Source organism: Orycteropus afer, unplaced genomic scaffold (genome assembly GCF_000298275.1).
Source record: "Orycteropus afer afer isolate SDZICR_OR568_19922 unplaced genomic scaffold, OryAfe1.0 scaffold00249, whole genome shotgun sequence".
NCBI lineage: Eukaryota > Metazoa > Chordata > Mammalia > Tubulidentata > Orycteropodidae > Orycteropus > Orycteropus afer.
In genome coordinates, this window is record NW_006921836.1 from 3,741,157 (window position 1) to 3,766,957 (window position 25,801).

Genomic DNA, 25,801 nt, shown 5'->3' on the forward strand with positions numbered 1-25,801 from the left:
TCTGTGTTAATTGGTTTCCCTTTTCTTTGTTGAAGAGGGTCTGTGCAATCCTTCTGCCTAGTCCACCATCTTGCCCCGCCTCCTCCTATGATATTATTTTTAAAGATACTTTCTGTAATAGTAGATTAATATTTTGTTTTTGAAGGCAGGAACTTTTGGATTTCAATGGAAGTATTTTAGCATATTAAATAATTATTAAAGCTGTTATTGCACACACTTGAATATTCCTGACTTCTTTGAGATGAGTTGCTAATACTTTGTCCTCATGTGAACTTGAAGAAACGTATTCCATTAATCCAAAAGAATGCATTCAGTTTGGCTAAGGACATTTTCATGTCTCAAGGGAAAATACTTCTATTTGGCATCATTTACATTTTACTTGTCTACTTATAAGATTGAAACATGAACTATAATTTAGGCATTCCATTATTATAGTCAATTCTAATTGTAGAAGGAATTAGAGTTTCATCTTGTGGATGAGCAAGTATTCACTATACTTTACTATTAATGCCCTCTGTAATCTTTGAAATCATCATTGCATTTTTTCTGCCTCTGTATTTAAAACCATTTTATGTGTAGTCTGTTCACCATGTTGGTATAGGTATGTAACTTTTCACTTGATTAAAATCCTACATTTTGTACATCCTGCAATCCCCTTGACAACTGTATTCCTGCCTTGTGTGAGAAATTAAGTATTGCTTGACTAGCCATACCTTCAAGCCTCATGGTTGCTGGTATATGTGATGAAAGTATGTATCGGAAATACATTCCTGGAAATGATCTTCTATGAAAATGCATGGAATGTGGTAGCTGGGGATTGATTCAAACTAGATATTTGTTTGTATATACTAAATACTGAAAACATAGTGGCTTCCTGATTTCACAACTGAAAAACTATATTATGTTTGCTTCCTTTGTACCAATAGAGAACAGATTTTCCTGTAGATTTGGTAATATTAAATAATTTCAGCATTTCAATTTCTCAGGAATTTATTTAATGAAAAAAGTAAGCACCCAACAATGAGTTCATGTGCAGAAGGAGCAATCAGAGAGAAGGGTTGTCTATGATCCCAAATGACATCAGATAATTGTTCTGTGCTACTGAACTTTGGTTACTCATTGACCCAACATACACATGAATATAAAGTTTAAATAATAATACTGAAATTTTAGGTGTCCCAAAGTGCACTGGTTACTCACCTCTCTTTTAAAAAATGAGTATTTCTCCCTGGCTACTCTAAACCAGCTACCACCATTTACAACCTCGATCACTGTAACAACCCTACAGTCATTGTGCTTTCTTCATTCTTGCTGTCCTTACAGTATAGTTTCACCCAACTGCCCAAATGATCTTAAAAAATAGATATCCAATCATGTTACTCCTTCTGCTTGAATGGTTTACATGACACTTAAAATATAATCCAAATTCCTTATTATGATGTTCAAAGCCCTATGAGATCTGGCTCCTGCCTACATCTCCACCCTTACCTCATGCTACTCTCCTGCTTGCTCATTATGTATCAGATACCCAGTCTTCTATCTGTTCTTAAACTATCGCGTTTGTTCCTGCTTCAGGGGTTTTGTATTTGACTTGAAAAATTTTCCACAGATTTTCTCCTTGCTGGGTCTTGGCTCAAATGTTACCTCTTCAAAGAGAATACATTGGACTACTCAATCTAAAGTAGCATCCCTTCTTACTCACTATTACATTGTCTGTTTTAAATGTACACGTCACACTCGTCACTCTCTGGAACTATGTTATTTAATTATTTGCTAACTTATTCATCCATCTTTGCCCATTACACTTATCTAAGCAGCATGATAACAAGGATCTTGTTTTCCTAGAGCCCAGGTCAAGGTCGGGCCCATTGTAGGTGCTCAAGAAATAGCCCATGAAGGAATGAACTTAAATGATTACTTTTCTTCAGTGATATATTTCTCTTTTTACTTTTTTTTTCCTGGAAAAAAAGTTGTAGCAGGAAAGAAATTCCTTATTTTCCTTGAAGCTAACAATAATTTACCCATTTACAACAAAATTGAATAACTCAAGCATAGTTTGTTTTTCAGAAATCACCGAAGACTAAATTTGATGTATTTTTTTAATGGAGCATTACAGCAATGACCTACTTTCAGTTTGCAACAGTATAAGAATATGTGAGTTTACCATTTTATGCATCATCATGATTGGAGGAATATGAATTAAAAATCTGAAATATGCAGATGATACAATCTTGCTTGCTGAAAGTGAAGAAGACTTGAAACACTTATTGATGAAGATCAAAGACTACAGTCTTCAGTATGGATTACAGCTCAACATAAAGAAAACAAAAATCCTCACAACTGGAAAATAAGAAACATCCTGATAAACAGAGAAAATATTGAAGTTGCCAAGGATTTTATTTGACTGGATCCACTATCAACACCTGGAATTTGACTGGAAGCAGCAGTCAAATCCAATGATGTCATTGGGCAAAACTGCTGCATAAGACCTCTGTGAAGCGTTCAAAGCAAAGATGTCACCTTGAGGACGAAGGTGTATCTGACCCAGGCCATAATATTTTACATAATCTCATATACATGCAAAAGCTGGACAATAAATAAGGAAGGCTGAAGAAGAATCGATGTATTAGTGTCTTTGAATTATGGTGTTGAAGACAAATACTGAATATACTATGGACTATCAGAAGGACAAATTTCATTTCATGTACTTTGGACATGTTATCAGGAGGTACCAGTCCCTGGAGAAAGATAACAAACTTAGTCAGCTAAAAAGAGGAAGACCCTCAACAAGACAGATTGACACAGTGGCTGCAACAATGGGCCTAAATACAGTAACCATTGTGAGGACGGTACAAGGCTGAACAGTGTTTTGTTCTGTGGTACATAAAGTTGCTGTGAGTTAGAACTGACTTGATGGCACCTACCAACAATGACAACAATAATTTTCCTTGAAGAGTAAGACACCAAGAATATTTACAGTAGTTATAACCTGGTTCTGAATAATAAAGTCACTAGAGAACAGGCCTGCCTTACAGTAACAGGTGAAATTGCCTTTCAAACGACACCAGAATCACCTAATAAGCTATCCTCTAATGCTTGGAACATCTTCTCTGATTTAGGGGAAGAAAGAGATATAAATGGCATGATTAGTTGGTGGAGAAGTAAATACCATAATGCTCATTCTAAAGGGTATATAGCTGACTTTCATTTTTCCTTTGAGAAATTCATGTTAGTTAATAAAAATATGCTCTGGGGGAAATGAGGAAAGCAATGATGAGAGTCTGCGGCCTTGAATAGGCAGAAGGAGTAGCTGTTATGTCAAGTCTGAGTTTTGGACTGAAAGAAGGGATAAGAAAAATTCTGAAAGCCTTCTTCTGCAGTACCACATTTTCCCTTTTTCTCATAAAACCTTTTCCCAACTGCCTGAACAGTCTGTAATTAGCTTCAGAATAGGATAAAAAGAAGCTATTACTGACACTCTAATTTAAAAGTTAACATCTTGCTCATTTCAGAGAGGAACACCTGCACTGAAGCACGGACAAACACATGCAATCAGATGGTCATTGCTTGGTAGGAGAAAAGGTCATTCTTGTTTTCAACTGGTCAGGTAAAAATTCCATAGTTTTTCAACTGTTTTTTAACAGTTGAACATACATAGTTCTGCTATTATAAAAATGCTGTGTTGAAAAATGTTTATATACTTATATATCTCTCTCATTACATTCTTTGCAAAAGTCCCAGCAAGTTGAATTGTTAGGTCAAAATATGTGACTCATATATATATATATATATATATATATATATATATATATATAAACTTTCAGAAAAATCTCTTCAAATGGATATTTTAAAAATTATAACTTTTACTGAGTTTTTGGTGACAATTTACATATCAAGTTAGGTTCCCCATTGACAATTTCCTCACAAATTTTCAGTGACATTAGTTACAGAGATCACAATTATGTCAACATTCTCTTTAATAGTGTTCTGTTTGTTCTCTTTCCAGCACTCTAGTTTCCCTGCCACCTTATTGTGTATCTTTGCTTCTGAGGAACTGTTAACCTTTTGGTCTCATCCTGATGGTTCTTAAGTATGTAATATCCTTTATTTTGTGTACCACTGTGCTATTTTGTTAATGGGTGATCTCAGGGGATAGGATAGGCTCAGTCTAGGTTTAAAGAGTGTGTCACAGAGATAGTCTCAGGGAGTCTTCTGTTCTCTACTGTTCCAGTTTGCCTGGACTTTTTTTTTTTTTTTTTAAATGAAGTAAAAATTTGAGTTCTACACAATATTCTCACATTCTACCCAGTTAAAAACTCTTGATATATACTGCAAAACTGATTCCCAAGAATGCTAAGCCAAGTTATATTCCCACCTGTAGTGGATGACAATGTTTGCTTTCACCTTTAATTAATGGCAGGCCTAGATGGCTCCTAAAATGGAAGGATTTTTTGGTGTAGTGCCTAAGGCATTTGCCTGCTAACCAGAAGGCTGGTGGTTCAAACCTACCAGCCACTCCTCAGAAGGAAGACTGGGCAATCTACTTCCATAGAGATACTGCCTTGGAAACCCAAGGAGGGGTCGCTAAGAGTTGAACTGACTTGACGGCAGTGAGTTTGGTTTGGTGTTTGATTATATGACTAGTTTACTGAAAGAAAGTGTGCTCTCCAGAAGAGAATTCTTGCCCCTTGATTCCTTGCTCAGACATCATTGGGGTCCTTGTGGGTATAGAAATCTTTGCTGAAACTTCCCATATTAATTCTGTAAATCTCTAGGGTGTAAAACCCCATTTATCATTATAATGTTAGTCTTTGCTTGTGGTACAGGAAGACATTCATGTCTTGGTTTGTATCTTTTTAAAAATACACAGAGACAATTTTAAATGTCATTTCTAAGTGTTATTGACCAGGTTTTTGTTGGAGCTCCCCTTTCAAACCTCAGGTTGGGGGCTGGCCACTGTGTGCTTGCTTGGAGTGTAAGGAGGATGCAGCAGTATGAAGGAAGTCACAAGTGAGGCAGGACCACAGGTGGCTGTACAGAGTAATGTGGTACAGAAGCTGCTGTGCTGGGTGCCCTTTGCATTTAAAGTTTCCTGCATCCCCCAGTGCAAGTGTGTCTGTGCTGCTTAATGGACCAAGCCTCACTTGGCTTTCTGCTTGATACAGAATCGGTGTATGCCTTGGGGATTTAGACCAATACCACTGACTCACCAATATAAAGAAAAGAGTAAAAAGAGTCCATCTACCCCCAGTCAGACTTTGACTGTATTCATTATCCATTTAAATTAGAACCCATCAAACATGCCTTCCTGCCAGGGTTCCCTCCAGTTATTGCCATAACTGTTGCTGTATACAGTAGACGGAGTAACAAGTTGGCCTTTGTACTATCCTTCTATGTGGTCCTACCTGTATTATACCTAGAGAAGTTTGTAGTATTTACTTGAAGATTTTTACTCTAGTTTTAGATGCCATTTATCTTTCCCATGGCAATCTTGGATGAAGACAGTGAGGTGCCTATGCTTATACTGCCAACTTATCAGGAAGTCAGTAAGTTCTGTTTTCATTAAAGACCTCCTGTGGGATATCCAGCTAGATATTGTTTTATTATGCATTTTTTTTTAAAATCTGCCTCTCTCTGGTTTTGTTACAGAATTATTTTGTCAATGTAAATGTTAATCAAAGATTACAGTTCAAAACAAGCAGTTATTTCAAATAAAGATTAAACTAAAGCATCACAATGATATTGACCATATAAATATTGATGGAGGTCACTATAAGCACCCCCACGGGTTCCAGTACTGATTGAAAATGCTTATTCTGTTTTCACACTGTTTCAATGGAAATAATGTAAAAGATTAGGCCACAGTTTGCTCACAGTTACCAATAAACAACTGAAAGATAAGATGCTGATTCAGCCATTTAACCACAGTTTCCTGTGATGATTATGTTCTAACTCAGAATCAAGAATTACATTAAATGTTATATATTAAGAAAAGATCTCTACCATGCTTTCAAATGGATCCAACCTGAAAGAAGTTTTAGGCAATAATTGTTAAGTACCTACCAATCTTACCAATGATTACTTTAGCTAAGAACTGGTACCAGGACTACCACCAGAATGACCGTTCTGAAACATCCATAATGTTAATACCAGGTGCTTATAATTCTAGGTATTAGGTAGTTTACCCATATCTCATTTAATCCTCCAATTCAGCCATTTAGGTATTATGATCCCTACTTTCAATCTAAAAAACTAGGTCCATAGGTTAAGATTGAAGAGGTCCAGTGAAGTTGTTATCAGCAAGTGAAATGCTCTCGAGGAACCTCTAGGAATCAGCAGAGTATGGAGCACTGTTTACATGGCTTCACAACAGCTGCTCAACTCCAAGCTGCCTCTAAGATTCACACACTTTTCCACTGCTGGAGGTATTCTGATGAGGGCTGCATGGCCATGCTTGCAATACTGTAGAAACTATTCTTGTTCCCTGTGATTCTATACATTGGGGGTTCTTAGATGTGGGTTCCTAAATACTATAAAAATGAACTCAAAATGTGTATAACTGCGTATTTCTAGGAAGAGGGCTATCATCTGATTTTGAAGGATACAATGATCCAAAAACTGTTTAGAATTGTGTTCTAGATATTCCTTAGAACCTGGCTTTAAGCTTTACGGCCCAAGAAATTTTATTCTTCATTCTGAGGAAATCTCATAGAATATCATCCTAGAGTGTACTTACATGAAGAATATCAAACCAAAGCAAACCCACTGCCTCCCAGTCAACTCTGATGCATAGCAGCCCCATCAGGTTTCCAAGGCTGTAAATCTTTACAGAAGCAGACTACCTCATCTTCCTCCTATGGAGCAGTTGGTGGGTTCAACCGCTTACCTTTTGGTTTAGCAGCCCAATGCCTTAACCACAGTGCCACAAGAACATCTTCTATTAAGATTAAAGTAGAGGCAATTATCTAAGTGAAAGTTTCAAATGTAAACTTGAAATAACCAGGCAGCCCTGGCAAAAAAAAAAAAGAAAGAAAGAAAAGAGAAGAGATGGGAGTTGTGGTTGAATTATCTACCTCATGGTAGTAACTTTCTGTTTTCCTTCACATAGGTAGAAAAAGCTACTGCTTAAAGAGAAAGAAAAATGAGTTACATTTATCTGAATTAACACAATTAAAAAGATATTCCATATAAAATTATAAAAATTACCTGGAAAATATACCACCATTAGCAATTATGTTTCTAAATAAAAGAACCACATAAAAACCATTTGCTAATTTTTAACAGCAAAGGATATATACAAATCTCACAACAGCTAAGAACCACAGATGGACTTTTTCACTTTTTGTCCAAAGAAATTCTGCTGAATTTCAAATATTTTCTTTGAATAATCACATTTGACAAATACAAAGATTAATGTTAGCAAAGTAATTAAAATTAATGACAGCAATGCCTACTGGGTTATGTCTGCAGGTATTTCCCTCCACTGTTTCCATTCCACCTGATGTCTGATGTATAAAATTCCGAGCTTGTACACAATACATTAAAGTGATTATTTTCATCCTTCCTAGAGACCACAAAACTTCTTTCTATAAAGACTTCTGATAGGAGTTTTAAAATACAATTTGATTTCTAAAATGTAACAGATGATACAAAATTTTAAAAGGGTAAAAAACAAAACAAAATCAAACCCCAAACTCACTGCTGTCGAATCGGTTCCTACTCATAGTGACCCCTCCTTAGGTTTCCAAAGCAGTATCTCTATGGAAGTAGATTGCCCAATCGTCCCTCCAAGGAGTGGCTGGTGGGGTTGAACCTAATGTAAATGTTCAGCTCATATGCCTGCCTGCCTTTGGCTGGAAGACACAGGAGTGGGTTCAATTCCAGACCTGAAGGGCAGCTAGTGGCCACAGTCTCAGCCCAGGCTCTATCAGACCAGCAAGGCTGGTTCTTTTTTTTTTTTTAATGGTTTTGAGTTTTGTTCCACATTATTCTCCCCCTCTATCCAGGATCTTCTACACAGATACCCCTCCAAGTGGTTGACAGTGGTGGCCTGGCACCATCTAATTCTTCTGGTCTCATAGTTACATAGGCTGAGGATCTACTAGTCCCTTGGACTGTTTCCAAGTGTCTTTGGTTTTCTTCATTCTTATTTGCTCTGGACGAGGAGAGACCCATTGTTGCATCTAGGTGGCTGCTTGCAAGCTTTTAAGATCTAGTCACTACTTGCCAAAGTAGGATGTGGAACAATGTGTTTGTATAGTATGTTATGCCAATTGAGCTCGAGGTCCCCTGCAACCATGGTCCTGAGCCCACAGGTCTGCTCCCTCTGGGTAGCTGGCTGTGGCCAAGAAGTTACTACAATGTTGTCCCTTGTCAGCTCTACTATATTCCTAGGTATTCTTAGAGAACATACAAATATGCTTGTAGAAACATTGTCTGCCAACCCCATACATTATCATGGGCACACTCCCTCCTGCACAGATATACTTAATTGATCAGCTGGTCCACCCATCTATCCACCTGTAGATCAGTGTTTGCCATCACTGACAACACAGTACTGTATGTGCAAAAGGGTTAATCTTTGTTGTCATACCTCCCACACACTTCTCTCTGTTTTCCTCTTCCTCAATGCCACCGTGTTGATCACTCACATTTGGTACATTGCCCTTCCCTTAACCCAAATCAATACTTGTTTCTACTTATCTAGCAGTGTAACTTCCTCTCCCCTCCCAACCCTGGTAACCAACAAAGAAAATTTCTTTCCATATATGAACCTTTTCTTGACTTTTTACAATAACAGACTAATACAATATTTGTCCTTCTGTGATTGACTTATTTCGCTCAGCATAATGATCTCCAAGTTGATCCATGTTATGTGGTGTTTTGCAGATTCTATGTTATTCTTTAGGGTTGCATACTATTCCACTGTGTGTATGTATCATAGTTTGATTATCCATTCTTATGTCAATGGGCAACTAGGTTGTTTCCATCCTTTTGCTATTGTAAATAGTGCTGTGATTAACATGGGTGTGCATATATCTGTACTTGGTCCTGACTCACTTCTTTAGGATATATACCTAGTAATGGAATTGCTGGGTCAAATGGTGTGTTATGCTGGGTTCTCTAGAGAAGTAATACCAGTAAAGCTTATATATGTAAAGAGAAAGAGAGAGAGAATTTATCTTAGGAAAATGGCTCACATACTTACAGAAGCTGGCAAGTCCCAAGTTCCTAGATAAAATGTTAAGCTGGAGGCTTTTTCCACCTCATGCAGCTGCAGAGGCTGACAAGATCAAGGTTGGCAGGCACTATACCAGCTGTTGACTCAGATGGATGACAAACCCAAGACCACCAGGCCAAATGGAGGATTGTTCACTCATGGACAGTTATAGACAGCACAACAGGATTCAGACCCACCGAAGAGTCTGTCTTTTTCCCAGGATGTCCATGTGTATATATTGGAAACAGGCCACATCCCTAGGGACACTCCCTTTCAACCGATTGGTTGCTCAAAATACATACATCTGATCTCATCATGGGAATAACCACATTACAACTGCTTAAACCACTCAGAATCATGGTCCAGCCAAGTTGAGACACAACCCCAACTAGCACAGTTCACCCCTTGTCAACTTGGCAAGTAATGTAATGTATACATCTCGTTAACCATCTATAATCTCTAAATAAGGACAATTATAAAGTCATATTTGCACCTAACATGATACACTAACACATGTACAACTGAAACGCATTAATCCTGTTTACATTTCCTACTTAATAACAGAAGAAAACAAAAATATTTGATGCACACATACAATGAAGAAATATAGCAATCACAGTCCTCATTTCTGCAACTGGTCATGTGGTCATAGCTGATATTTGCAACTACCTTCTTTCCCCATCCATTCTGTATTTCTCTTGCCCTCAGGTGATCCAAACCTTCATTCCTGAAGGGTCTGGGCTCTTAGTAGTCATATCAGAATTGGGTTGCTATAGTTTTCCATTGACTTTAATCACAGGGCATGGTAGTACTAAGAGATGTCTTAAAGAATCTCCTGTATTCCAGACATATTCCTCTTTACCTCCATTATGTAATGTCAATCCAATTTCTCCTTGGTAATCAGGATCTATCATGCCAGATAGAACAGTTAACGCCCTTCTTTGTCTGTTGATCCAGAGGCACGAGGAAGCCAAAATGACTGGGTGGCATTCTTAAACTTCCAGTTCAATGCAATCTGTATTGTGTCTCCAGGTGGGCATGTTCTCCCCTTTGGGACTAAGATCTCCAAACCTGCAGAGCAAAGGGTAGCAGGGACAGGAAGCAAACATTTTTTGAGTGGGTCACTAGGGGTAATAGTGAGTGGTACCACTCCTGTTTCCATCTCTTGGTTCCTGGATCCATGAATCTTGGCTACTGGAGAAATAGCACCATATACTGGATGCTGGTTTAGAACATATACAACCTCCTGGAGAACATTTCCCCAGCCCTTCAAGGTATTGCCACTTAGCTGGCACTGTAATTGTGTTTTCAGTAGGCCATTCCATTGTTCTACCAAGCCAGCTGCTTCAGGATGATGGAGAACATGATAACACCAGTGAATTCCATGAGCACAGGCCCACAGCTGCACTTCATTTGCTGTGAAGTGAGTCCCTTGATCTGAAGCAATGCTGTGTGGAATACGATGGTGGGTAAGGCATTCATTAAGTCCATGGATGGTAGTTTTGGCAGCAGCATTGTGTGCAGGGAAGGCAGACCCATATCCAGAATAAGTATCTATGCAAATAAAACAAAACAACCAAACTCACTGCCATCAAATTGGATCCAACTCACAGCGACCCCTCCTTGGGTTTCTAAGTGGGTATCACTATAGAAGTAGATTGCCCAATCTTCCTTCTGAGGACTGGCTGGTAGGTTTGAACAGCCAGCCTTCCAGTTAGCAGTTAAATGCCTTAGGCAGTGTGGTAGTTAAGTTTGTGTGTCAACTTGGCTAGGCCTGGGTGAGTGGCTAGGCAGCTAGATGTAGTTATTCCCCACAGTAAGAATGGTAATTAACTCCATGGTGGAATGTATTGGACCAGCTGAGTAGCTGCTTTAGGGATATGGTCTGCTTCCCACATATATGAAGCAGCCTTGGGAATGGACTCTACTAGCTTATGGCACACTTGAACGCTGCATGTAGCAGTGTCACTGTTCAGCAGCCTGCCATGCTCTGCTGACCCTGTGACTTTCAATGGACTTGAATTAATGGCTTGCTGTATGGTTTGGTAACATCGGGACTGTGCCTTTTTACTTGTCAACCTTGGGCTTGTCAATCTCAGCAGCCAGCAACTGTCTGAGTGAAGAAAAGCCTCTAGGTTCAGTGGGCCAGGTGCAGGAGGCAAAGCTGAAGCCCAAGGTTGAGGGGCTTTCACCCAGCCCCTCACTCAACTAACTTACTGTCATTAAGTCAGATCCGACTCATAGCAACCCCTCCTTGGGTCTCTGAGGGGGTATCACTATAGACGTAGATTGCCCAATCTTCCTTCTGAGGACTGAGTGGTGGGTTTGAACTTCCAGCCTTCTGGTTAGCAGTCAAATGACTTAGGCACTATGCCATTTGAACTTAGACTTAAAGCCTCCAAACTATAAGAGAATAAATTCCTGTTTGTTAAAGCCATCCCACCTCTGGTATATTCCTGTCAGAGAAGCACTAGGTAACCAAAACAGGCAGCACTAGGTAACCAAAACACCACCAGAATATTCCAGTAAGAACAAAACACTGTCCCTTCCATGAGGGAAGTGGTCCAATGTAATCAACTTGCCCCCAAGTTGCTGGCCGATCACCCTGAGGAATGGTTCCATATAGCGGACTCAGTGTTGGTCTCTTCTGCTGGCTCAAGCAGTCGCAGTAGCCAAATCAGCCTTGGTAAGTGGAAGTCCATGTTGCTGAGCCCATGCATAACCTGCATCCCTGCCACCATGGCCACTTTGTTCATGAGCCCTTTGGGCAATGACAGGAGTAGCTGGAGAAAAAGGATGACTGGTTTCCACAGAACATGTCATCCTATCCACCCTATTGTTAAAGTCCTCCTCTGTCAAGGTCACCTATTGGTGGGCATTCACATGAGACACAAATATCTTTACTCCTTTGACCCATTCAAAGAGATCTATCCACAGACTTCTTCCCAATATATCCTTGCCACCAATTTTCCAATCATACTCCTTCCATGTTCCAGACCATCCAGCTAAGCCATTGGCCACAGCCCATGAGTCAGTGTACAATTGTACACCTGGCCATTTCTTGTTCCATGCAAAATGAACAGCCAGATGCACAGCTTGAAGTTCTGCCCATTGGGAAGATTTCCCTTCACCATTGTCCTTCAGGGAAGTCCCAGAAAGGGGCTGCAGTGCCACTGCTGTCCACTTATGGGTGGTGCCTGCATTATCATGCAGAACCACTATAAACCAAGCATGAATTTTCTCTTCCTCAGTCAATTGATCATAATGAACTCCCCATGAGGCCACAGGTGCAGACTTGGAAAGGGAAGGTAATGTGACAGAAGTGGAAACCATAGGCATTTGGGCCACTTCCTCATGCAACTTACTTGTCCCTTCAGCTCCTGCTTGAGCCCAATTGCTGATATACCACTTCCATTTAATAATGGAGTGCTGCTGTGCACATCCAACTTTATGACTCTGTGGGTCAGACAACACCCAGTCCATGATGGGCAGCTCAGGCCTCATGGTGACTTGGTGGCCCATGGTTTGACATTCAGTCTCTACTAAAGCCCAGTAACAAGCCAAAAGCTGTTTATCAAAAGAAGAATAGTTACCTGCAGAGGATGGCAGGGCTCTGCACCAAAATCCAAAGGTCTGCATTGCAATTCACCAATAGGGACCTGCCAAAGACTCCAAACAGCATCTCTATCTGCTACAGACACTTCAAGCACTATTGGATCAGCCGAATCATATGGCCCAAGTGGCAGAGCAGCTTGCATGGCAGCCTGAACCTGTTGCAGAGCCTTCTGTTGTTCTGAGCCCCACTCAAAACTAGCAGCTTTCCAAGTCACTTGATACACAGGCCGCAGTAACACACCCAAATGAGGGATATGTTGCCTCCCAAATCCAAAGAGGTCCATCAGACGTTGTGCCTCCTTTTTAGTTATGGAAGAAGCCAGATACAATAACTTATCCTTCACTTTATTAGGAATATCTTGACATACCCCACACCATTACACCCCTAGATATTTCACTGAGGTGGAAGGAGCCTGAATTTTTGTTGGGTTAATTTACCACCCTCTGGCATGCAGATATCTCACCAATAATTCTAGAATAATTGATACTTCTTCTGTACTAGGTCCAATCAGCATAATGTCATCAATATAATGGACCAGTATGATGTCTTGTGGAAGGTAAAGGTGATCAAGATCCCTATGGACTAAATTATGACATAGTGCTGAGGCGTTGATATACCCCTAAGGAAGGACCATGAAAGTATATTGTTGGCCTTGCCAGCTGAAGGCAAATTGCTTCTGATGGTCCCTTGAAGTTGGTATTGAGAAAAAGGCATTGGCCAGATCAATAGCTGCATACCAAGTACCAGGAGATGTACTAATTTGCCCAAGCAATGAAACCACATCAGCAACAGCAGCTGCAATTGGAGTCACCCCCTGATTAAGTTTACGGCAATCCACTGTCATTCTCCAAGATCCATCTGTTTTTTGCACTGGCCAAATAAGTGATTTAAAAGGGTATATGGTGGGAATCACCACCCTGCATCCTTCAAGTCCTTGATTGTGGCAGTAATCTCTGCAACCTTCCAGGGATGTAGTGTTGCTTTTGGTTTACTATTTTTTTTAGGCAGAGGCAGTTCTAATGGCTTCCACCTAGCTTTTTCTTTCATAATAGCCTTTACTTCACATGTAAGGGACCCAGTGTGGGAATTCTGCCAATTGCTCAGTATATCTATTCCAATTACACATTCTGAAGCTGGGGAAATCACTATAGGATGGGTTCAGGAACCCAATGGACCCACTGTGAGATGCACCTGAGCTAAGACTCCAACAATAACTTGACCTCCATATGCCCCTACTCTGACTGATGGGCCACAGTGATGCTTTGGGTCTCCTGGAATTAGTGTCAGTTCAGAGCCATTATCCAGTAATCCCTGAAAAGTCTGATTATTTCCTTTTCCCCAATGAACAGTCACTCTTGTAAAAGGCCTCAGATCCCTTTGGGGAATGCTGGGAGAAAGATTGACGGTATAAATTTTTGGCAATGTAGTGGGGTCCTTCTTCAAGGGGACCTGGCCTCCCCTTCATTCAAGGGGTTGTGGGTCTGTAAACTGACTCAAATCTTGGAACTGATTGAGGGGCCATGACTCTGTATTCTGGTGATTCAATCTAGACTGCTGTTCATGTGACCTAGAATTCTATCTACACAGATCAAGTAAATATTTAGTAGGTTTCCCATGTATTTCACTCACAGGAATACCATGCCCACGTAGCCAATGCCATAATTACACACAAGTCAGAGTATTCTGATTACTCTTTTGATTCTGCTATCCATTATGGTAACTATGGCCACCTTGTCTTTGTCAATCAACTGCTGCCACTTGTCCCCTACTACCACAGGGTCCAATCAGCCCCATCATAGTTAAGTGTCTTAGTTCAATTAGGGTAGTTCCTACTGTCAAATCTGGCTTACATAAAATAGCAATCACAGTAGTCTTCAAGGATGCTGGGGCTCCCTTCAAATATTTGTTCCTCACCTGAGTGGTAAAAGGTGTGTCCTCTGGGTTCTCCATTTCTGGGTCTAGAGATCTAATTTGATAAATCCATTCTAACAGGTCAATTTCCCTAAGCCTCTGGATATCTTCTTCTACACTACACCAAGGCAGGTCTGGTACTTCAACTTGACTTATGGTTTGTTGTTGTTGTTGTTATGTGCCGTCAAGTGAGCCCCGACTCATAGCGACCCCTCCTTGGGTTTCTGAGGCAATATCACTACAGAAGTAGGATTGCCCAACCTTCCTTCCAAGGAGTGGCTTCTGGGTTTGAACTGCCAGCCTTCTGGTTAGCAGTCAAGTGCCTTAGGCATTATGCTACCAGAGCTCCTATACATTAGGGACCCTAAATTTGTCCCATTTTTTCCCTTGATGAACTTTATAGTTTTAGATTTCACATTTAAGTCTTTGATCCATCTGAAGGTAGTTTTTGTGTATGGTGTGAGGTACAGATCTTGTTTCATTTTTCTGCAAATGGATATCCAGTTTTGCCAGCACCATTTATTAGACAATCCTTCCCCTTTTAATGGATTTCAGCCATTTTAAAAGTATTCTTGAAAATAGCATTTATTTTTTCATGGCAACAACTTCTTGTATTAAGAATGTAATATCTTATTGAGATAATTATTTTATTTAAAAACTATAACGCAATTATCTTCTGAATATTGAATTGTATTAGTTTAATGAAAAACTTTTTTTCTCTCTCTTTCTCTGGTATTTCTCTGTTATGCAGTTCCTCTCTGTTCCAACATTTGGTGATTTTATTTTTTTTTTGTTGTTTGTTTATAGTTATAAATGAGGACCTACATTAGAGTCTCTAAGTGTGGTATCACACCCAGGGTGGATTTTTGGAAATCTGTAAGTCATTAGCTACTGTCACAGTGATCTGGGTGTTTTTGACATTCAGTGAAAGGGTGCCATGGATGCTAAGCATCCTATTATGCTAGGATACGTGACAAAGTTCTATGTAACAAAGAATTGTCCTGTCCTGCATGATTTTCAGTGTCCAACCAAACATTCATATTGGTAATAAAACAAAACAAAACACTAGTTTTTACTTATTTGAGGCTGGAACCTAACTCCATTTTACAGATAAACCTAAAATATTTTTGTATAGTTTAACATACATTGAATGTCCTACATTTATAACCACCATGTAAGTTAATGGAAAATGGTATTTTCCTTTGTTCAGAACTTTGCCAAGAGCTGTTGACCATTTTCAACAATCATGTGACTGATGGTAATATACTTGTTCTATTTAAACTGACAATATGATGCACCTGTTACAGTGCACATTTGTAGTTGTAATATCTCCTAGTGTATTTGTAGCCAAACACTTACCTATTGATATACATATTATGTTATTAAAAATCGCTTTCCTTTTATTTCTCTTGAATATAGTACAGTTAGGGCATTGTCATAGATCAAATTGTGTCCCCTCAAAATATGTGTCAACTTGACTGAGTCATGATTCTCAGTGGTTTGGCAGTTAGGTAATGATGTAATTATCCTCCATCACGTGCTCAACCAATCAATTATAAGGGGATTAGGGTATGATGCCCTGATCCAATGTAAGGGGTACTTCCTGGCATATGGTCTGCATCATGTTTCATCTTACAAAAAGAGAGATAAGTGAGCAGGGAAGGAGATAAGTGAGCAGGGAAGGAGGGACCTACTACCACAAAGAAAGAAGAGGCAGGAGTGAAGCTCATCCTTTGGACCCAGGGACCCTGTGCTGAGAATCTCCTATATGTAATGGAATAATGATGCCAAGATACATGGAGATCTCCAAGGCATGCTGTGTGCACGAATGTTGAAAGGAGACAAAGTCCTTGCCCTAGAGCTGACACAGAGAGAAAACCTTCCCCTAGAGCTGGTCTCCTTGAGGATCAAGGTGCGCCTGACACAAGACTTGGTATTTTCAATTACCTTATATGCATGTGAGAGCTGGACAATGAATAAGGAAGACCGAAGAAGAATTGATGTTTTGAGCAGTGGTGTTGGCAAAGAATGCTTAAAGTACCGTGGACTGTGAAAAGAACTAACAGGTCTGTCCTGGAGAACGTGCAGCCAGAATGCTCCTTGGAGGTGAGAATGGCCAGACTCCGTGTCACATACTTTGGTCATGTTGTCAGAAGAGATGATTCCCTGGAGAAGTATGTCATGCTTGATAAAGTGGAGGGTTGATGAAAGAGGGGAAGGCTCTCAACGAGATGGATTGACATAGTGGCAGCGGTGATGAACTCAAGTATAGCAAGAATCATAGAGCTGGCTCAGGACCGGGTGGTGTTTCGTTCTGCTGTGCATAGAGTTGCTATGAGTTGGAGATGATTCGACGGCACCTAACAACAATAACAGAGCTAGCACCCTCAATTTAGACTTCTAACTTCCTAAATTATGATAGAATAAAATTCTATTTATTAAAGCCATCCATCTGTGGTATTTCTGTTTTAATAGCTCTAGATAAGCAAGACAAAGATTTTAGAAATTTTCATAAGTAACAGGTATAGTTAGGTATGTTATAAGTTTCATTGCAGGGTAATAAAGGTATGTTAGAAAATTGTTATAAAAAGGGAGATGAAATCTATGAAGAGGCCAAAGTGCCAGGGAGATAGGACAAAAGAAGGATGGAAATGTCCAATCATAAACTTTCCTTAAGGATTTCCTCACCTGTTGGGCTATTGGAAGTTACTCAGCATTACTTTGTTTCTCTTTCTTGCCCAATGTTGACTCTGGATGTGTCTAGGGACAGGTCATGCAGTTCCTTTATAGAGGTATTCTCTTGGCCCTAGTTTAAGAGTAAATGCCTGAGCCAGCAGCTCTGAGAGCAGGGAAGTAGCTCAGCTATTCCACAGACCTTTAATTAATTATCCTGTGGACTGCCTCAGGGTCTCTTCCTAGTCTTCTCTGTGATCCTGGAGTTTTTCTAAGGCTCTACTGAAAAATTCACTATTTCAGCAGTCTTGTCTTTCATCTCTATCTTATTATATGGTCTTTTGCTCAACTGAGCTGAACTTTCAAACTGCTTCATATTGTTCAAAAATGCCTCAATGTTGACATCATCCTTTCAGGTTCACAGTGCTGCTGTGGATTTATTTTTATATTCTACATTCTGAAGAGGTTTTGGATGTAAGGTGCAGTATAGACATGTTTTTAGTCAGCTGTCTCCAGCTACAAGCCATTGTGAGCATTGCAAATAGTCTCCCAGTACAATTGGTACATTGATATTTCTACTGATTAGCAATCAATTTTAGGCAACCAATATACTTTAAAAAATTAAGTTGTCAGACTTGAAATGCTCTTTTTGTTTTGTTAACTAAATTTAAAAAAAGAAGAAGAAAAAAGGTAAAATATGCAGAAAACTTACAATCCATATCAAGCATGGCACGAACAGATTTAATAAGCTCCTTAGATTCAAGCGCCAGCGTTGCAAGGATATTACGTCCATTCCTTCCCAATTGTGTGAGAGAAGTTTGAGAAGTTAACACAGCTCTTCTTTCACTAAAAGGAAAATAAAGTTGAACATATTATCCAGTAAAGAATACCTACCTTTGAGAAATCTGGAAGGAGCTCTGGTGGTGCAGTGCGTAAGGCATTTGGCTGCTAATCAGAAGGTCAGTGGTTCAATCCCACTCACTGCTCTGCAGGAGGAAGATGAGGCAATCTACTTCCATAAAGATTTACAGCCTTGGAAACCCTATAAGTTGCCATGAATTGGAATCGCTCAATCGCAGTGGGAGTGGGTTGCTAAATCTGAATTCTTGTTAGTTATAAATTTGTACAAAAATATATCCATTTCTGGGAACACTGTATTCTTATAGCATGTTGTTGTGTGCTGTCTCATTGCTTCCAACTCACAGCAACCTTACATGACAATGTCTAGACTCCATCTAGTTTATCTGCCCTATAGAGTTTTCTAGGGAGCAGATCAACAAGTCTTTCTCCTGCGGAGCGGCTGGTGTGTTCGAACTACCAAACTTTTCAGTTATCAGCCAAGCATTTAACCATTTAAATGCTCCTCTTATAGCTATAAATGAAATAATTCACACAAAATATTTTATCTGTCTTCAATTCTATACTACTGAATAAATAGGAATATTTTTTAAAATTAGGTTAACTTCTTATCTTTGGAGCAAGTAATAGAAGAATGGTCTCCTTCCTAAATAATGTAAAGGGTTTACTTTGTGAATGCTTACATTATGCTAACATGATGTTGTCTTTCATTTAGCTTTTATAAACATTCAAATTAATAATTTAAACATATTGAACATTTGCCATTACATCTTGTAATATTAAATATAAATTCAATATATATATTCATTTCTGAAATAATTTCTTACATACTTCTATTTCTTGCTCCTAAATATAAAATAGCCTAGTGCTCTTATATTACCTTATTTAAATGCAAATGTCACCTGTAATGAGTATAATTAAGATGCAAGGTCTTACTGCAAAAAACCATTAAGCTAAAACTTCTCCTTTGAAAAGAGACAGTTTTAAATTGATGATAAAATTATGATGCCTTACAATCTATCTTCTTAAGCATGATGGTATTAGTTCATCAAGATAAACTAAAGTATCAATTCTCAAATTCAAATATATAGGCTTTAATCTGTGCAGAATGACCAAGACCAATATCCATTACAGAAGATACGGAATATTCCAAAGACTTGAACACATTGTACTAATGTTTATCCTTCTAAGATTTGGTGAAATGTAGCTTAATGTAGCTTTTTAAAGTTGTTTTTTTTTTCAACAAAACAGTTTAGGGCAAGGGCAGGTTCTGGCTCTTAAACAGTCATTTAAAAAAAAAAATTATTGCGATTTGGGTGAAAGTTTACAGAGCAAATTCATTTTCCATATAGCAGCTCACATACACTTTGTCTCATGACATTGACTGCAATTTCACACAGTGCAACAGCCCCCCTCCCACTTCTTCCCCATAGCCACCTCTTCCCTGTGTCCTTCCCTCCCATGCACTCCTGCCCCTGGAGCTGTCTCCTTGTGCATACACAGCCCTTCTATTCTCCCATGGTTGATCTCTCCAGGAGGTGTATCTACCTAATGTAAATATTCAGCTCATATGCCTGTCTTTTGTTTGGCTGGAAGCCACAGGAGTGGGTTCAATTCCAGACCTGAAGGGCAGCTAGGGGCCATAGTCTCAGGGGTTCCACCAGGCTCTATCAGACCAGCAAACCTGGTCCCTTTTTTTTCAAATGACTTTGAGTTTTGTTGCACATTGTTCTCCATTCTATCTAGGATCTCCTACATAGATCCCCCTCCGAGTGGTTGACAGTGGTAGCTGGGTACCATCTAGTTCTTTTGGTGTTACGGTCATTGTGATGGTTATGTTTTTGTGTCAACTTGGCTAGGCCTGGTTGACTGGCTGGGCAGCTGGATGTAGTATTCCCCATGATGAGACTGGCAATCAACTCCATGGTGGAATCTTAGTTGGAGCTGTGTGTCAACTTGGCTAGGCCTGGTTGACTGGCTGGGCAGCTGGATGTAGTATTCCCCATGATGAGACTGGCAATCAACTCCATGGTGGAATCTACTGTGAGAAGCTGAGTAGCTGCCTTAGGGAATGTGGTCTGCTTCCTGTATATAAAGAGAAGCCTTGGGAATGGTCTCTAACATATGGCATGCTTGGACCTGGAATGTAGCTGAGTTGTTGTTCAGCAGCCTACCATGCTCTGCCGACCTTGAGATTTACACTTAACTTGAATTAATGGCCTGCTGTGTGGTTTGGTAACATCGGGACTGTAACATTTTATTTGTCAACCATGGGCTTGTTAGCCTCAGCAACCAGTAGCTGCCTGAGTGAAGAGATGCCTTTAGCTTTAGTGGGCCAGGAGCAAGAGGCAGAGCTAAAGCCCCAGGATATGGGGCTTTCACACAGCCCCTAGAGCCTGGCACTTTGAGCTTGGACTTAAAGTCTCCAAATTGTAAGAATAAACTCCTATTTGTTAAGGTCATCCATTTTTGTGGTATACTCCTGTCAGGGCAGCACCAGGTAACCAGAACAGAATTTGGTAGTGAGAGAGTGGGATGCTGCTCTGACAGATACCTAAAATGTGGAAACAGAACTAGAGTGCGTCCTTGACCCCAGACCCTAGCAGAGAGACCTCAGCATATGGCATGACAGACAGCAGGAGCAGAGTCAAGAGACAGGCATGAGAAACAGTAGGATCAGAGCCAAGAGACCAGCATGAGAGACGGCAGTAGCAGAGCCCAGAGACTGGCATTAAACAGCAACAGACTTACCAGCCCATGGAGGAGAAAGCCGGGTGCCATTGGGTACGCAGCTTCCTGGCAGAGTGGGTTGCCTTCAGGCATTAATTGGTGGAAGAGACCGGCATGAAACTGAGTAGCAGGTTGGCTGGCCCGTGGAGTAAGAAAGCTGAGTGCTTTCTTTTGGGCAGGAAGATTTCCTGTGGAGTGGGTTGCCCTTGGGCATTAATTGGCAGAAGCAGAGAGACCAAGGAAATGGAAGCAGAGCTGTGTCAGCTTGAAAGAGTAGGACCATGGCCTTTGAGGGTGGAACCACCACAGCCCCCTAGTTTGGTCACTATGCCCAAGAGGGAGAGGAATGGGCCCACCAGGCCAAGGGGGTGAGGTCACCACTTAAAGGAACTAGGGGACTGAAGCCACCCAATGAAGATCTGTTCATGTGCCAAGTTGACAAGGGGTGGAATTGTGGTGGTTATGTTTTTGTGTCAACTTGGCTGGGCCTGGTTGAGTGGCTGGACAGCTGGATGTAATATTCCCAATGATGAGACTGGTAATCAACTCCATGGTGGAATCTACTGTGAGCAGCTGAGTAGCTGCCTTAGGGGATGTGGTCTACTTCCTGTATATAAGGAGAAGCCTTGGGAATGGTCTCTAGCATATGGCATGCTTGGACCCTGCATGCAGCTGTGTCATTGTTCAGCAGCCTGCCATGCTCTTCCGACCTTGGGACTTACACTTAACTGAATTAATGGCCTGCCATGTGGTTTGTAACATCGGGACTGTAACATTTTATTTGTCAACCTTGGGCTTGTTAGCCTCAGCAGCCAGTAGCTGCCTGAGTGAAGAGATGCCTTTAGCATCAGTGGGCCGGGAGCAAGAGGCAGAGCTGAAGGCCAAGGTTGAGGGGCTTTCACACAGCCCCTAGAACCCGGCACTCTGAACTTGGACTTAAAGCCTCTAAATTGTAAGAATAAACTCCTGTTTGTTAAGGTCATCCCATTTGTGGTATATTACTGTCAGGGTGGCACTAGGTAACCACAACAGTCACAGGCTGAGGATTGCATGGTGTACCAGTTGCTTGGACTAATTGTTTCCATATGTATTTGGTTTTCTTCATTCTTCTTTGCTCTGGATGAGGAGAGACCCATTGTTGCATTTAGATGACCACTTGCAAGCTTTTAAGTTCTCAGTTGCTACATGGTCATTTTTAACCTTCAGTTTTAATGTTGAAACTTTGGAATTACTAGTCAAGGTCACAAAGAGATCAGGGGGAGGGAAGAAACATCTAATGTTTACAAGGAGCATCTGACTGCTGAGTATTTTAGCATCCTTCTGAAAATAATCATCGTGGAATACATATATATCATAAACAGAATGGGTAATAATAAAAAATGTCAGATTTCTTAATTCTATGAAATAAAGTATTATATTAAATGAACTTAAAAATGAACAACTACAGATAGTTCAAAAGTGTTATGTGGAAGTGTACAATATAGTAATACACTGAATCATCTTCTCTTATTAAACTGCTGTTTTCATAGTAAAGGGTATAGCTTTCTTATGTTTCTGCAAATGTACATTAGTAGAAGTAGACTACTTCACATATCAAGAACTAGTAGCAGCTGCTATAAGATGAAGAAAAAATTACATGTATACACAGGAATCTTTTTTTCTGTTTGTTTATATTTTTCATCATGTATCAGAATGACCACTAAATTGTGGTTTGAGGTAAATAAATCTTAGTGTATTTGTAGCTCCTAGTAGGAAATTTTAAATTTGAAAATACTGTGAATAATAAGAAAATCAAGGTGTATTCTCCAAATATATTTCTTTTATTTATATCTGGTTAATGACAAACATGAAATAAATACATTTATGTATATGTTTTGCAAATTCTGTTTGCCTTATCAACTGATCTGCTGAGTTGACAGTGATCTTTAGCACTGAACTTGTGACCATTAACTTTTATTCATGCACAGCATGTTTACTTTAAGGAGCTGTGGTGGTACAGAGGTTAAGCATTTGGTGGCTAAATGAAAGATTGGTGGTTTGAATCCACCAGCTACTCCGCAGGAGAAAGATGTGTCTTACGGGATTAACATGTATCGGAACTGACTTGAATGGCAACAGGTTTAGGTTTGGTTTGGTTTATGCTTACTTTGCACACATGGGGTTGCTATGAGTTAGAATAGACTCAACAGCACCCAAATGCAACAAAATGCTTAAAGAACTTCAAGTTAATCTCATCTTTACAGAATTCCTGGGAAAGATATGATAGGTGATTCCTGCCTCCATTTTAATGACAAAGGACTGAATTGTTGTTAGTTGCCTTCCCCTCCATTCTGAGTCATGGTGACCACATGCATACAGAGTAAAACTGTTCCATAGGGTTTAAAAGGCTGTGTGTGACCTTTCAGAAGAAGATCACCAGGCCCGCCTTCCTAGGCACTTTTGGGTTGTTTGAACCACTAACCTTTTGGCTAGCAGTAGAGTGCTTAACTGCTTGTGCCACCAAGGGATTCCTAGAGAACTGAAGAAAGGTTACAAACCAGCTGCCCTCCAGATGATTCTGACTCATGGTGACCCCAAGTGTGTCAGAATGGAACTGGGTGCCCCAGGGGTTTCCATGGCTGATTTTTCAGAAGTAGATTGCCAGGCCTTTCTTCTGAGTCAGCTCTGTGTGGACTCAGATCTCCAACCTTTAGATTATGGGCTGGGTACATAAACTGTACACCCAGGGACTCCATAAGGTTAATGACTGGCTAAATAACCCCAGACTTCCTTTGCAGAAATGGGAGCAAAAATAATGTGTTCTTGCACCTGTTTCCATAAGACATTAAACAATGACATTCAGTAAGATATGTTACATCTTAAGATTACTTAAATTATTTTAGTATTTTAATCACAATCAGATGAAAAATTCAGTAAGTGGCCATACTTTGTAGAAAGCACTTAAATATTCTTACCTTAAATTTGAGAAAGCAGAATTATCAGAAAATACTTCTTGAATAGCCTAGTGACAAACAAGATAGTGAAGATGGTTTTTAAAAATGTCTTTTCTTGCTTAATATTTACAATCCCCATGTCCTAAATGACTAAACAAGTGTTTCTGTTATTTGAGGAAAAAAAAGAGAATCAATTACACTAATATGTAATTCTACTCAGGAACAGAACACATACGGAAATATTTCTTTAAGGGGTAAATATTTATCAAATAATGCTTACATACTATCAAGATTTTTAGGAAAATATTCATTAAAACCAAGCAATAGTTTAAGTTGTAAAGAATTTCTGTGTTGAGCACTGTATTCTTTTAAGATCTATCTGAGATCAAAATGAGATCTATCTGAGATCAAACTGATGATAGCGACTCAAAATATTAGATAGGAAACTTTGAGAGCAATGAGTTTATGTTAAGAGAGGAGGAACAAGTTGGAAAAGAACAGTGAGAATGGTTGCACAACTTGAAGAACATAATCAGTATCACTCAACTGAGAAATTTATTGAACTGATGAATGTTCTGTGTATTTTTTCAACAACAAAAATAAAGTAAATGATTAAAAACACCTCAAAAAACATAGTGAATATTTAGAACCATGTTACTCTATTTTAATTATTTCTTTTCATATTCTATTTTATATTAGCTGGTCCATTTGTTTTCTATATAATTTTAAATCTGACAGGTCAGCACTGCTATTTTGAGTCCAGAGAATATTTGGTTAGTTGTCAAAGAGTGTGGAATTTATTTATATGCCAGTTGTCTATATATATCTTAAAAATGAACATAGTATAATGGTAACAGAAAAATTTACCTCCACAAAATGAAGAAGCTTTTCAGTGCATGCCTCAAAAGTTTTACAAGCCATTTCTGATTTTCGCAATTGGCAGTCAAGCACTGTGATTCTCTTTCTTAAGTCTTGAGTACTTTCCTGGACAGAGATATCAAAAGAAGCATCTTACATACTTCTTTCATTTTACAACAGTGACTCCTATTTTCAGTTTTATTAACTAACGTTGAGTATCACCATATCATTTATTTTCTCTTTTACTTTACATATCTTCTGATTATGGAGAGGGGCTGCAGTGTAGTAAATTACTTAGTGTGGCTTTTCTACCCATAAGTCTTTGTAAACTCTGAGATGGAATTTGCCATGAGGAGCTCCTGATTGCTAAAGTTGTCTACCTGGGGTATTTATGTTGGGAGTGGCACTAAGCAATGTTCTGGGAGTTTCCTGCTCTCTCTCAGGTGTTTAGAATTCTGATGTTATGATTGGCTAGTTTGGCCACTCTGCCAGGCTCAAAAGGAGCCCTCCTAGAGGCAGAACTCTCCCTCTGCTGGCTGAGGAAGGATGCACCCCTGAGAGACACGTGCTGCTGGAAAAGAGATGCAAGAGACATGCATTGCTGAGAAAGACACCGAGGGACATGCACTGCTGGGAGAGAGACTGTGAGAGACGGCAGGCTGGGAGAGAGACTGAGTAGTTTTTCTGAACTTGAATTATAGCTTGGTGCTCCCCTAATAAACCCCATAATCTGTGAGCTCTGTGTGGCCACTGCAGTGAATTATCAAACCCAGGAGAGAAGTGGTAGGTGCTTTGGGAGGAAAGGCTGGAAGGAGGCAGCATGTCTGGCCTTGCAGTAATAGGCCTTGGGCTATTGATGGTGATTCTGTCTTCCTCTTGTGGGGTTAGAGGAGGTCAGAACATGTGGCTTCCCTGCTTTTTTTGTAGTTGGTGTCAGAAGTGGGATTCACTGCAGTGGCTCCAGACTCATGGAAGCGTGAGACTTTGTAAAAAAAAGAAGGA

At 39.8% G+C, this 25,801-nt stretch overlaps 1 protein-coding gene across 1 annotated transcript in view; it reads right to left on the reverse strand.

Annotated features, from left to right (window-relative positions):
- STXBP4 (syntaxin binding protein 4) overlaps positions 1-25,801 on the reverse strand; it is a 207,062-nt gene that overhangs the window by 70,157 nt on the left and 111,104 nt on the right. Inside the window, exons 12-14 of the mRNA XM_007949651.1 lie at positions 24,809-24,925; positions 23,963-24,009; positions 18,133-18,266 (exon numbers count right to left, since the gene is read on the reverse strand). Of these exons, the coding sequence (XP_007947842.1) occupies positions 18,133-18,266; positions 23,963-24,009; positions 24,809-24,925 (298 nt within the window). The remainder of the gene's footprint in view (positions 1-18,132; positions 18,267-23,962; positions 24,010-24,808; positions 24,926-25,801) is intronic.